At 43.8% G+C, this 13708-nt stretch overlaps 2 protein-coding genes across 7 annotated transcripts in view; one reads left to right on the forward strand and one right to left on the reverse strand.

Annotated features, from left to right (window-relative positions):
• The window catches only part of FBXO36 (F-box protein 36), a 119803-nt gene extending 114441 nt beyond the window's left edge, over window positions 1-5362 (forward strand). The window contains exon 6 of the transcript XR_009491173.1: window positions 1008-5362. The gene's annotated coding sequence lies outside the window, so the exon portion shown is untranslated. The remainder of the gene's footprint in view (window positions 1-1007) is intronic.
• The window catches only part of SLC16A14 (solute carrier family 16 member 14), a 38924-nt gene that overhangs the window by 8538 nt on the left and 16678 nt on the right, over window positions 1-13708 (reverse strand). For all 6 annotated transcript variants that reach the window (XM_024976653.2, XM_005202981.5, XM_005202982.5 and 3 more), the window contains one exon: window positions 9994-10977. In XM_024976653.2, coding sequence (XP_024832421.1) covers window positions 9994-10977 — 984 coding nt within the window. The remainder of the gene's footprint in view (window positions 1-9993; window positions 10978-13708) is intronic.

The raw sequence follows: 13708 nt of genomic DNA on the forward strand, positions 1-13708 counted from the left end.
TTTTAAAGGCACTGAAACAGTAGCTGGCAGACTTATGGGGAAAATGTGGCTCATAGCCCTTGGGGGTAACTTTTAAGCAGGCACAAAGCCAACAGTGAAAAATGACTCTAACGATTGTCTTTTTTACACAAATCTTTTCTAAAACCTCAAAACATTTCTGAAGAAGTTTCTAGTGTGTATCCAAAGAGGCTGAGCAGAAGATACTTGAACTTTGATTCATTCTGAAGTATATGAGGGTAAACATCTGTTCGAGAAGGAATCAAAATTTCTAGGTTTTATGAAATTCACATTTATAACTATAAACTTTAATATATATTTAAACTTATGAAAGTTTAAATTGCCAAAGACATAGCCTTAAATGGTAAGTTATCAGTTCTTTTAAAAAATACTTTACTCTTAACGTTAGAGTCTGATGGGCTTCCCTAGTGGCTCAGGGGTAAAGAATACACCTGTCGATGCAGGAGACACGTGTTTGATCCCTGGGTTGGGAAGATTCACTGGAGAAGGAAATGGCAACCCACTCTAGTATTCTTGCCTGGGAAATCCCAGGGACAGAGGAGCCTGGTGGGCTATAGTACTTGGGGTCACAAAAAGAGTTGGAAAGACTTAGCAACTAAACAACAACAATATTAGTCTGATACTTTCATATAATCTTACTAGGGACTTCGTAAAATTCTACCGTACTTCATGGATTCTAAGATACCATGAATTACATGATGCTTCATTATCTTATATATCAATAAAAAAGGAATAATTGTCAATTAAAATATGACTTGATGTTTTCTTAGAACTATGTAAAAGGCATTCTGACTTCAGAGATGTTAAAATGTGGAAAAAAAGTTTCAGAAACTATGAGGCATGATGTTTCATTCACTTCAGTGATTAATTCTAAGGATCAGTCACATGTCATGGTCCCCACATTGCCAGTTATGCAAACTGAGAGGATTAAGCTAGATGCAGAATTTTATTTATGGTAAAAATGTAAACATTCACTTTTTCCATTTCAGCAAGTACATTAATTAGCAGAGGCACACGACCAAGATAATCACGATGGTGTGATCACTCACCTAGAGCCAGACATCCTGGAATGTGAAGTCAAGTGGGCCTTAGGAAGTATCACTAGGAACAAAGCTAGTGGAGGTGATGGAATTCCAGTTGAGCTATTTCAAATCCTGAAAGATGACTCTGTGAAAGTGCTGCACTCAATATGCCAGCAAATTTGGAAAACTCAGCAGTGGCCACAGAACTGGAAAAGGTGAGTTTTCATTCCAATCCCAAAGAAAGGCAATGCCAAAGAATGCTCAAACTACTGTACAATTGCATTCATCTCACACGCTAGTAAAGTAATGCTCAAAATTCTCCAAGCCAGGCTTCAGCAATACGTGAACCGTGAACTTCCAGATGTTCAAGCTAGTTTTAGAAAAGGCAGAGAAACCAGAGATCAAATTGCCAACATCCGTTGGATCATGGAAAAAGCAAGAGATTTCCAGAAAAACATTTATTTCTGCTTTATTGACTATGCCAAAGCCTTTGACTGTGTGGATCACAATAAACTGTGGAAAATTCTGAAAGAGATGGAAATACCAGACCACCTCACCTGCCTCTTGAGAAACCTACATGCAAGTCAGGAAGCAACAGTTTGAATGGATATGGAACAACAGACTGGTTCCAAATAGGAAAAGGAGTACATCAAGGCTGTATATTGTCACCCTACTTATTTAACTTATATGCAGAGTACATCACGAGAAACGCTGGGCTGGAAGAAGCACAAGCTGGAATCAAAATTGCTGGGAGAAATATAAATAACCTCAGATATGCAGATGACACCACCCTTATGGCAGAAAGTGAAGAGGAACTAAAAAGTCTCTTGATGAAAGTGAAAGAGGAGAGTGAAGAAGTTGGCTCAACATTCAGAAAACGAAGTTCATGGCATCCAGTCCCATCACTTCATGGGAAATAGATGGGGAAACAGTGGAAACAGTATCGGACTTTATTTTTTGGGCTCCAAAATCACTGCAGATGGTGACTGCAGTCATGAAATTAAAAGACGCTTACTCCTTGGAAGGAAAGTTATGACCAACCTAGATAGCATATTGAAGAGCAGAGACATTACTTTGCCAACAAAGGTCCATCTAGTCAAGGCTATGGTTTTTCCAGTGGTCATGTATGGATGTGAGAGTTGGACTGTGAAGAAAGTAGAGCACCAAAGAATTGATCCTTTTGAACTGTGGTGTTGGAGAAGACTCTTGAGAGTCCCTTGGACTGCAAGGAGATCCAACCAGTCCATTCTGAAGGAGATCAGCCCTGGGATTTCTTTGGAAGGAATGATGCTAAAGGTGAAACTCCAGTACTATGGCCACCTCATGCGAAGAGTTTACTCATTGGAAAAGACTCTGATGCTGGGAGGGATTGGGAGCAGGAGGAGAAGGGGACGACAGAGGACGAGATGGCTGGATGGCATCACCGACTCGATGGACGTGAGTCTGAGTGAACTCCGGGAGTTGGTGATGGACAGGGAGGCCTGGCGTGCTGCGATTCATGGGATCGCAAAGAGTTGGACACAACTGAGTGACTGAACTGAACTGAACTGAAGAAAAATATAAATGATTTAATGACCAAACATAGTATTCCATGGCCACTTTTAAAAAGTATCTAATGATACTGCAAATGAATGCATAAATGTAACTTACAACCCTCTCCCACCAATAAACAGCTACACAAAATCAACTGCTAAATGTGTAAACTAGTTCCTCTGACTTCCTGCCTGATATCTGTATCTCTTGCTTATTGTAGCCAGTGCTTAATGTTCCTGAATGAGTCAAGGCCATCATAAAGAAAAACAAACACTTAATAGCATCAAAAATGTATACTTTTCAAAAATCCCTCAACAGCTATGAATTCTGGATATACTTTAAAAGGAAACCAAGCTTTTGAGTCTGTTATTTGATACATAAAAGAAGAGAAAATCAGAATCTTTAAATGTGGCTTAGTAAATGTTCTATCCAGAGAAGGCAATGGCACCCCACTCAGTACTCTTGCCTGGAAAATCCCATGGACGGAGGAGCCTGGTAGGCTGTAGTCCATGGGGTCGCTAAGAGTCGGACACGACTGAGCGACTTCCCTTTCACTTTTCACTTTCACGCGTTAGAGAAGGAAATGGCAACCCACTCCAGTGTTCTTGCCTGGAGAATCCCAGGGATGGGGGAGCCTGGTGGGCTGCCGTCTATGGGGTCGCACAGAGTCGGACACGACTGAAGCGACTTAGCAGCAGCAGCAGCAGCAAATGTTCTATCATCTTTTTTTTACTCTCCAATTTGAGACAAGAGGGACAGATAAGATTACGCATATAATCCAGAAACAGTGATTCGGCTTCAGCACTGAATCAGAAAGTTCACTGACACGTGAACTAAAATACACCCAGCTTTGCTAGTGCCTCCATTTGTCAGCTGTGGAGCACTGTGAATGATGATGAAGTGAAGAATTCACTGGCAGATAATGCTGAGTGGTATGTCTTCACAAGCAGAGTACAAGACAGCACTATCTTAAGTTATAATTTGTAAAAAATCAATACATATAAACAAGGTTCTTTTAACAGTCCACTCATTCCAGATGAACACTGATCTTGTCGGTTTAACAGTTCATTCCTCACTTTTCTATGATCAAGTCATTGGGAGTTAGAAAGTGGTGCCTCTAAACAACCCACAGCTCAAACAGGTTGATTTTCCACCACTGCTTAACATGAACTCAGAGACAGGACAAAATCCTCATTAGAAAATTAATATGTACTTGGGCTTCCCTGGTGACTCAGAGGTTAAAGCGTCTGCCCCCAATGCGGGAGACCCAGGTTCAATCCCTGGGTCAGGAAGATCCCCTGGAGAGGGAAATGGCAACCCACTCCAGTATTCTTGCCTGGAGAATCTCATGGATGGAGGAGCCTGGTGGGCTACAGTCCATGGGGTCGCAAAGAGTCGGACATGACTGAGCGACTTCACTTCACTTCAGTGATTTTTTTCAATAAAAATTTCAGTTCAGACTATTTACTTACTTACTGTTTTGTTAGAAGTGGTTGAGTACAAGCTCCAGGGCTCTGGGACATGGCCCCTATGCACCTCTCTTGCTGCCCCGAACCCAAATAGAGGCACAAGCCATTCTGAATTTTTTGGAGTTTCAAGCACATTTGTCTTGGCACCCTGACTGTACATGTACTATTACTCCTTCTGGGGGGACAGTAATAAACCCATCACCCTTAGAGAACATCCTACCATCGCCTTCCACCACTCCATCATCCCTGTTGCCTGCAGACTATAGAAAACAGCACTTGGTATTGTTATAGCCTCACACTGAATTAGTTATATTTTAAACTCTTTCACCTTTCCTCTACAAGTATAAACTTCTGTAAAAACACCTTCACACGTCCCAGTCTTTAAAAGTAACTCAATTTTTCAAAAAGTGCAACCAACTTTACCAAACAATTTGACAGTGCAAATTGTTAGGAGTGGCCCTAACTGTTACATTAAATGAATTCCATGGTTTTCTCCAATCTACCTTTAGGATTTATTCTGAAATGATTCCAGATCCTGCCATCTCTGCTAGTTTGAACTCAACCCAGTCCTGAGTCTGATGCAAAGCAGGTCGGGAGACAGCACTTCTATCACATGCTTCAGTCCAGCACATAGGGACAGAACTCATTAGCAACGACACATTTCAGAGGAGACGCCCACCTCATTCATCCATCACCCATCTCTCCCGTCCTTCACCCATCTCTCCCTATAGGTCTGATCTCAGTCCTTTGTTTTGGAGCTCGGAATTCTTGGCAGTCCTGATCCAACCATCAACTGAAATCAACAGCTTCAAAGTAAAAACCTGGTTCCTTATTAATTTGCATCCCTTTTTCATTTGAGTCTATCAAATGAGGAGTGATGGCTGTTTTTCTTACTTAATAAATAAGTGTTCCAAGCTCTTGGTGAAAAAAATTACAAATTATTGTTAGCCTGTTACATTTTGTGTGAATACTGGAGATAATTGTGGATGCTTGGTCAGTCAAATCTGGTGGCTGAGTTTTGCTATACTTTACCCTGGAAACATCTAAAAAAGGATCTACTATTACTACGTCTTTTAAAAGAGACAAACTGAATGCCCAGAACATTATACAATGAATTACATCAAGAAGTTAGTGTTGCTAAATGACACGGTTGAAGTGACTGTTCAATATCTCTGATTGCATATTCTTCTGCTAAATGGATATGTGTGATTATCTAACATGCTACTAAATTGTACCAGATTTTTTTTAATGCCAGTAGAAATCACTTTGAAAAATGGAAAACACATTCATTTTTAAACCCATTAAAAAAGAAAAAGCTAATGTGAACAGTAATTTTCCTTATAGCACTTCAAGCTAAGTAATAATTTCTAGCCCACCTGGAATTTCTAGCAAGAATTTAATGTGGTTATTTAGTCACTCATATTGCCAGCCACTGCTATAATGCATAAAGGCTGGCCTTGTGTCTCATTGCAATATTGGCTCCTTGGCCTGGAAAATCAATGAATTAAACACAATGCAGTTAGCCAATCATGATGCTCAGCATTTCTCAGCGCATAGGTTCAGTGGAAGAAGAAATAAACAAAAAGAAGGAAAGGCCCCTTTAGGTTGCTGGCCTGGAGATGTACATCAGAACATTGATTTTAACATTTCCATGGCAGCATTTTGAGGATTCCCTGGTGGCTTGGATGGTAAAGAATCTGCCTGCAATGTGGGAGACCCAGGTTTGATCCCTAGGTTGGGAAGATCCACTAGAGAAGGGAATGGCTACCCACTCCAGCACTCCTGCCTGGAGAATCCCATGGACAAAGGAGACTGGGGGCTACACTATGGCAGCATTTAACACACATCCACCATTAATACAGTGCTTTCTACCATCCATTGTGGATCAAATTCAGCTACAGACTCCACTTCTAGGGAGGAACCTTGAAGCAGAGATCAGACCTGAGGACTGAGAGGTGGGTATAACTCCCTATCTTCTAGTTGTAATTCCTTTCCCTTCCATTCAAGAAAGGGCACTAGAATTCAAATGTGTGAAAAGGAAATGACCGTAGGGATGGGATAAGAAAACCATGCTGTCAGACCTTGGTGCTTTAATTAACACTGATCATGAATTACTTACGCAGTACCTCATAGCTGCTTTGTGATAGATAGATTGCTACTGCAATCTAATGAAAAAGTAAAAGTGAAAGTCGCTCACTTTCTTTTCACTACTCTTTGCGACCCCATGGACTATAGAGTCCATGGAATTCTCCAGGCCAGAATACTGGAGTGGGAAGCCTTTCCCTTCTCCAGGGGATCTTCCCAACCCAGGGATCAAACCCACGTCTCCCGCATTGCAGGCGGATTCTTTACCAGCTGAGCCACAAGGGAAGTCCAAGAATACTGGAGTGGGTAGCCTAGCCCTTCAAGGGATCTTCGAGACCCAGGAATCGAACTGGGGTCTCCCACATTGCAGGTGGATTCTTTACCAACTGAGCTATCAGGGAAGCCCATTGCAATCTAATGGATCAGTATAAAATAATTTCAGACTGACCATTAGAAGCAGAAAGTACCCCTTGATCATGCAAAGAAACATCAATGGCAGATTCTATTTCCACATACAATATATCTGAAGGACTTACAACAAGAGGGTGGATGAGTCACTGATTAAGTCCCCATCCCCTTAATGGATATTTAACTTCTTTGGAAGTTACCACTGGTTGATTAATCCAATTCCCATTCCAAATCTTTTCTCCTTTCCTTCCTCTAGTCCTGAGGCTAGAACACAAAGTTCTCCAATTTTCATTTTCCCTTGAAGCTTAGACTCACTGTGAGACATGGTTCTGGCCAATTAGATATAAGTGGAAGTCTGCTGGGACTTTCATCCCTTCCTCTTTCTTGTTATAAGTAAGTTTGTAGTGACTGGAGCCACTGGAGCCAGTATGTGACTGTGAGCAGCCAGCATGAGTAAAAGGCCAAAAGGATCTTGAGACATTGTCTCAGTATCATCTAGTTTCTGAACTCCAGATTTCTGGTTATGTGATGCAATTAAATCTCTATTTAAGCTATTGTTGTTGGGGTGTGATTTTACAACCAAATGCATCCCTAACTGATAGAGAATTCTATACAATGAGATCACCGAGCAGTTCTGACTTTTCAGCTGCCAACAGTCTACTGCATTGCTATAGATATTCACTGTCACCTAGAAATGCTGGCTTGCACTTCTGTGTATGAGCAGAAAATAGGAGCAGCCGGACTCAGAAGGGGCCCCATATGTAGCCTCTGGGTTTCCTAAAACAAGTCTTGCGTTTTAAACCTTTAGATAGCCAGCTGCCAGCGTTGTCAGCTGAACTGTTATTGTTCAGTTGCTAAGTTGTGTCCAACTCTTTACGACCCCATGGACTGTAGCCTGCCAGGCTCCTCTGTCCTTCAGTATCTCCGGGAGTTTGCTCAAACACATGTCCACTGATTCGGTGATGCCACCCAACCACCTCATTCTCTGTCACCCCCTTCTCCTCCTGCCCTCAATCTTTCTGAGCATCAGTTGAATAAAAAAAAAAAAATATATATATATATATATATATAATTTCTGGAGCTTCAAATCGTGTTGGGTGGGACATAAAGATGGGTGTGTTAGTTAGCACAAGCCCTCTGCCAGTAGGGCCCTAGAATAGGAGATGACTGTGGGTCTGTAGGGAGACTGGGAAGAGAGGTGGGAGGGTTTCAGTCTGAATCCATGAGTTTCCCCAGCTACCGGGAAGAAGTATTTCTGCACAGGATATGAGAATAAAGGGCCAGGAGCAGCCAGAAAGGAGAGGGTGGGACATTTGAATAGGTGAGGCTCCTCCGGTGAAAACCTGCCCAGAACTTCTGGTAGCTCTCACAACTGCTGCCCAACCCCGGCCTGGATGCCCCCAACAGCCACCTCCTGAGACCACCTGGGTGTTAACATTTGACCCCAGCCTCTGTCATGCCTTGCAGGCTCCTGCCTTCAATCTCAGGACTGTGGGGAGACTCTGTGACTTTGCCCAGCACCTGACTTCTTGGGGACTGGGTCAATCTGCCACAAAGCTTAAAACTTGCCCAGAATGACAGGTTCAGAGATGTACCTGCCCAGGCATGGGACTCCTCCTGGGTGCCTATGGCTTCTGGCATGCCTTATGCAAGTAGTAAATTCTCCACTGAACTGAGGTGAACGTATGTGAGAGATCTCACCCTAGATGTTGGCAACTGGAGGCCTCTGGGCCTTGGGTAAGCAGAATGTCCCACCTCTCCCCAAATGCCCACATGTTAATCTCTGGAACCTGTGAAGTTACCTTAGGCGGCAAAAGGGACTCTGCAGATGGAATTAAGTTTAGGATCTTGAGATGGGTTTTTTTCTGGATTATCCAGTGGACCCAATGCCACAGGCATCTTTAAAAATGAGAGGAGGCAGCAGAGTCAGAACCACGGAGAAACAAGAAGATGCTCTGCTGCTGGCATAGATGATGGAGGAAGGGGTCAGGGGACAAAAAAGCAGGTGGTCCCCAGAAGCTGCAAAAGGCAAGCAAACATATTGCCCCAGAGAGCTTCCAGAAAGAATACGGTTCCACCAACACCTTGGTTTTGGCCCACTGTGATCCAGTCCTTGGAAGGAAAGTTATGACCAACCTAGAAAGCATATTAAAAAGCAGCGAGACATTACTTTGCCAACAAAGATCCGTCTAGTCAAGGCTATGGTTTTTCCAGTGGTCACGTATGGATGTGAGAGTTAGACTATAAAGAAAGCTGAGCGCTGAAAAATTGATGCTTTTGAACTGTGGTGTTAGAGAAGACTCTTGAGAATCCCTTGGACCGCAAGGAGATCCAACCAGTCCATCCTAAAGGAGATCAGCCCTGGGTGTTCATTGGAAGGACTGATGCTGAAGCTCAAACTCCAATACTTTGGCCACCTGATGCAAAGAGCTGACTTATCTGAAAAGACCCTGATGCTGGGAAAGATTGAGGGCAGGAGGAGAAGGGGACGACAGAGGATGAGATGGTTGGATGGCATCACTGACTCAATGGACATGGGTTTGAGTGGACTCCAGGAGTTGGTGGCATGCTACAGTTCATGGGGTTGCAAAGAGTTGGACATGACTGAGCAACTGAACTGAACTGAACTGATCCAGTTTAGCCTTCTGACCTCTAGAACTGTAAGATTATACATTTGTATTGTTTTAAGCCAGTAAGTTTGTGGAGATTTATTACAGCACCAGTAGAAAACTCCTGGGCTTCTCAAGTGGCACTAGTGGTAAAGAACCTGCCTGCCAATGCGGGAGATGTAAAAGATACGGGTTCGATCCCTGGGTCAGGAAGATCCCCTGGAGGAGGGCATGGCAACCCACTCCAGCATTCTTGCCTGGAGAATCCCATCCCATGGACAGAGGAGCCTAGTGGGCTACAGTCCATGGGATCGAAAAGAGTCGGACATGACTGAAGCAACTTAGCACACACACAGAAACTCCTACAGGGCTAGCTCCAGCCCACAGATCTGTTGAATCTACAGATGTGTTTTGAAAATCTGGAAAAGTCACCTGAGAGTGCAGAGTCCTAGCTTCTCGTGGGTTGTTGGTTGGGAGTGGGGGGAGTGCTAACAACAGGAGAGCTAGTCATGATTTTCTGTTATTTCTTGGTGAAATCAGCTTGAACTGGCAGAGACTGCCTCCTTCTAATGGGGTGCAGGCTCTGCACTATGGCACTCTCTGTTTTACCAGCCTGGTTGTTTATCTCACAGGTTAAGGACCAAAAGTTCATCTACATTCTATGTGAAAGAATAACCTTCAAGTTGCTAAAATTTATACACAAGAAATTGGGGGCAGGAATGGGGGCAGGGAGAAAGGAGTGTGTGCACACATGGAAACATACTTCATATTCATCCTGGATTTTTAATTTAAATGAGAACCCGACCTTTCTACATGCACTCTAAGCTCTTAATGTCTTGAAGGGTTTACCTGCAAAAGGCGGTCCCAGCAACGCAGAGATGCCGTTAGCACAGATGATGATTCCGTAGGCATTGGCCAGGTGCTCAATCCCTACCAAGTCTTCCGTCACCACGGGCATCAGGGAGAAATAACCGCTGGAAAAGCCTATCAGGGCACAGATGACTGCCAGGCCGGCATAAGTGTGCATCAAGGGCAGAATAAAAATACTGAGGACCAGGGTGAAGTTGGCCATCAGGAAGACATTCCACACGCTGATGCAGGGTAGGTCGGCCACAATGCCCAGGACCACTTTCCCGAAGATGTGAACTATGGCTATGATCGAAGTCAGGGGGAACACATCATTTTGCTCTGATAAATTGTACAAGTTGACTATTTCTGGGAGGTGAATGAAAGGGATGACGAAGCTGCTGTAGGCAAACAGAGCCCAGAAAATAAAGGCGACAAACATCCGATTAGTAAAGAGCGAGGCTGTCCCAAAATAGCCCGAGTACCAGTCCCAAAAGCCCTTCCTGACCCTCATGGTCAGCTGGCTCACCGTCTTCAGAAGCCGGAAGGCGCACATGTCCTTTCTGTGCGCGGCTTTCTCCTGGCACGCCTGGGCGGGCGCGTCCCCGAGGGAGCTGTCCTCGGTGCCAGGGCCTCCCCGCTTCTCCTCGGCGTCCCTCAGTTGTCCGCTGGACCTGATGGATTCGGTGGAGTGAGCCGGCAGGACGTGGTGCGGCGCCTTCCCTTCCGGACCATCGCCGTCCATCCCAGGCGAGAGGGGCCTCATGAGCGCCCCGCACACACACAGGTTCAGGGACACGGCGCCCTGGATGAACATGGCGTTCCGCCAGCCGTACTCCGCGCACAGGTACTTGAGCAACACCGTCATGAGGAACGTACCGAAGCCGGTCCCGGTGGTGCTGAGACCCTGGGCGAGCGCGCGCCTCTTCTGAAAGTACCTGCCCACCATGACCACGGCCGGCAGGTAGGCCATCCCGCTGCCGAAGCCTGCGGCCCCGAGAGGGGAGAAAAGGCAGACAGCACAACGTAAATGGCCACAGCCCCAGCTGGCAGCCTTCGAGATCATCTGCATCTCATTATCTTCATCTCGGTAACTGTTTTTGAATAACAACGATGGTTTAGCTGCTAAGTCGCCTCCCACTCTTGCAACCCCACGGACTAGATATAGCCTGCCAGGCTCCTCTGTCCATGGGATGTTCCAGGCCAAATACTGGAGTGGGTTGCCATTTCCTTCTCCAAATAACGATAGCCAGTACTTATTGACCACTCACCGGGGTCCATGTGCTTTACAGACATTACCACAGGTAATCCCCTCTATAAAATTGTAACATCTTACACAATAGATGCCATTATTCCCATTTTGTACTTGGAGAAGCTGACACTCAGAAAGACTCTGAACCCAGGTGTGTTTTTGGCGTCCAAAATGTGGGCTTTTCCTGCTGTGGCCTACACCCACCCCGAGTTTTCTCTTCTTTTGTATAACTTTTAAACAAAGATATAATCATGTTTGTTTAAAAAAAAAGGAGCTTGGGAGGTAAGTACCAAGACCATCACCCACAGAAGCCTGTTTCTAGTCCATCATTTCTCCCAACAGGCTTTTCAGCATAGGTTACACCAATAATAATAAAAAATTATATTAGATAAATTATATATACTAAATAAACAACTAAAGTAAAGTCTGCATTCTCACATGAGAATATAAGCTCCACTAGGGCAGGACTGTGTGTATTTTAGCCCCTGGTATGCTGGGCTTTGCCCAGAATACATAGCATGTGCTTAATGATTTGTTGAAAGATAGCATGCATTCTGAGCCCTCTGCTGTCAGTGCTAATTGCACTTAAAACACAGGAAGTACTCATGGACAAGGGGAGGAAGTGATTCCAGGCAATTTGCAGAAGCCTTAGGAATGGGCCAATGTGTTTCCAAATTCATCAGAAGAATAAAAGGAATTAAAATGTACCCATGAGTATACATAGCTACTAGACATCAAAACCACCTAATACTCATTTGTAGCTCTGATTTTTTAAATTGTATTTCTCTTAGAAAACAGGAACAGCTGGTGGTTTACATGGGCAAAATTAATGCTGCTGGGGAAGATGGTGTGTGTTGGGGGCAGGGGTACTGGGAACATCGTGCTTTCGCACAGTTTTGCTGAACCTAACAGTTGTGGTGCTGTGCTCAGTTGTGTCCGACTCTTTGTGACCCCATGGACTGAAGTCCACCAGGCTCCTTTGTCCATGGGAATTTTCCAGGCAAGAATACTGGAACAGATTGCCATTTCCTTCTCCAGGAGATCTTTATGACCCAGGGATTGAATCCACACCTCTTACGTCTCCTGTAGTGGCAAGTGGGTTCTTTACCACTGCAGTGCACCTCGGAAGCCCTAAAATGGCTCTAAAAATGAAGTTTATTAAAAAATAAAATAAATATGAAATCAAATAGAGCACTGGCCAAGAGGTTAAGGGTTGTGTTCTCAACTTCTAGGTACAGATGGAGGGAAACCATAAAACCCCGCTTCAGTTGTTCAAGGGGTTCCCATTCTGTTCTAATGCTTACAACCTCCTGATATTAGGATAGCAGCTTAATAGCAGAGAAGAGACTGTGACCAACAGCATGCCCCAAAGCTGAGAAGCTTCCCTAGTTCAGCATCATTTAACAGTTTCAAAATTACTTGAATTTGGAAGGAGACCAGAGCAGTCATACACACAAATATAATAATAACAGTTACCGCTAATTGAGTGGCGATGATGTTCCAGTTGCCTTTCAGGTTTTATCTGGTTTAATTTTCATAATAACCTGAAAGCTACCTGTTGGTTATACCCAAATTATTAAAGGGATCATTGAACCTCATGGAGATTAAGAAACTTTCCCTGCAACAGGTAGCTGGAGAATCTGGATTGGAAGGCAGACCCAACTGCAGGGCTGGGTCCCTTTCCATCGTCCGTGCTCTGTCTCATCCTTAACTGCTCATCCCCTGGCTGCCAGGATGGAGCTGCAGAAGCATTTTGCTCCAGCTTTTAAAATAGATGAATTCTTTAAACTGGATAATCTCATCATTATCTTATCTTAAAAATGAATCATTCCTTGATATCATAAAATATCCAGAAGGTATTTAAATTTCTAATTGTCTTAAGCTGCTGCTCAGTTGCTTCAGTCATTTCCTACTCTTTGCAACCCTATGGACTGTAGCCTGCCAGGCTCCTCTGTCCATGGGATTCTCCAGGCAAGAATACTGGAGTGGGTTGCCATTTCTTTCTGCAGGGGATCTTCCCGACCCAGGGATCGAACCCATGTCCCCTGAATTTGCAGCTGGATTTTTTTTTTTTTACTGCTGAGCCACTGGGGAAGACCCTGTCTCAAAAATAACCATATTTTTAAAAGATTTGTTTAAATCAAGTAAGGCCCACACATTGCTATTTGTTGGTCTATATATATATATATATATATTTTTTTTTTTTTTTTTTTTAAGTCTCTTAAGTTCTCTATTTTCCTCACAATTTACTTGTTGAGGAAACTGGATCATTTGTCCTTTGAAATTTGCCATTCTTCATTTTTCTGGAGGCACAAAAGTTTACTTTTCAAAATCTGATTTGTCACTGACAATAACCAACATCCCAAATTAAATGTGGTTACGGATCACTAAACAGCAGCAGAATGAAATGACTAATAAGGAACCGAATTGAGAGACCAAAGCATAAGAGTAGCACCAATTATAACG

This window comes from Bos taurus, chromosome 2 (assembly GCF_002263795.3).
Source record: "Bos taurus isolate L1 Dominette 01449 registration number 42190680 breed Hereford chromosome 2, ARS-UCD2.0, whole genome shotgun sequence".
NCBI classification, from domain to species: domain Eukaryota; kingdom Metazoa; phylum Chordata; class Mammalia; order Artiodactyla; family Bovidae; genus Bos; species Bos taurus.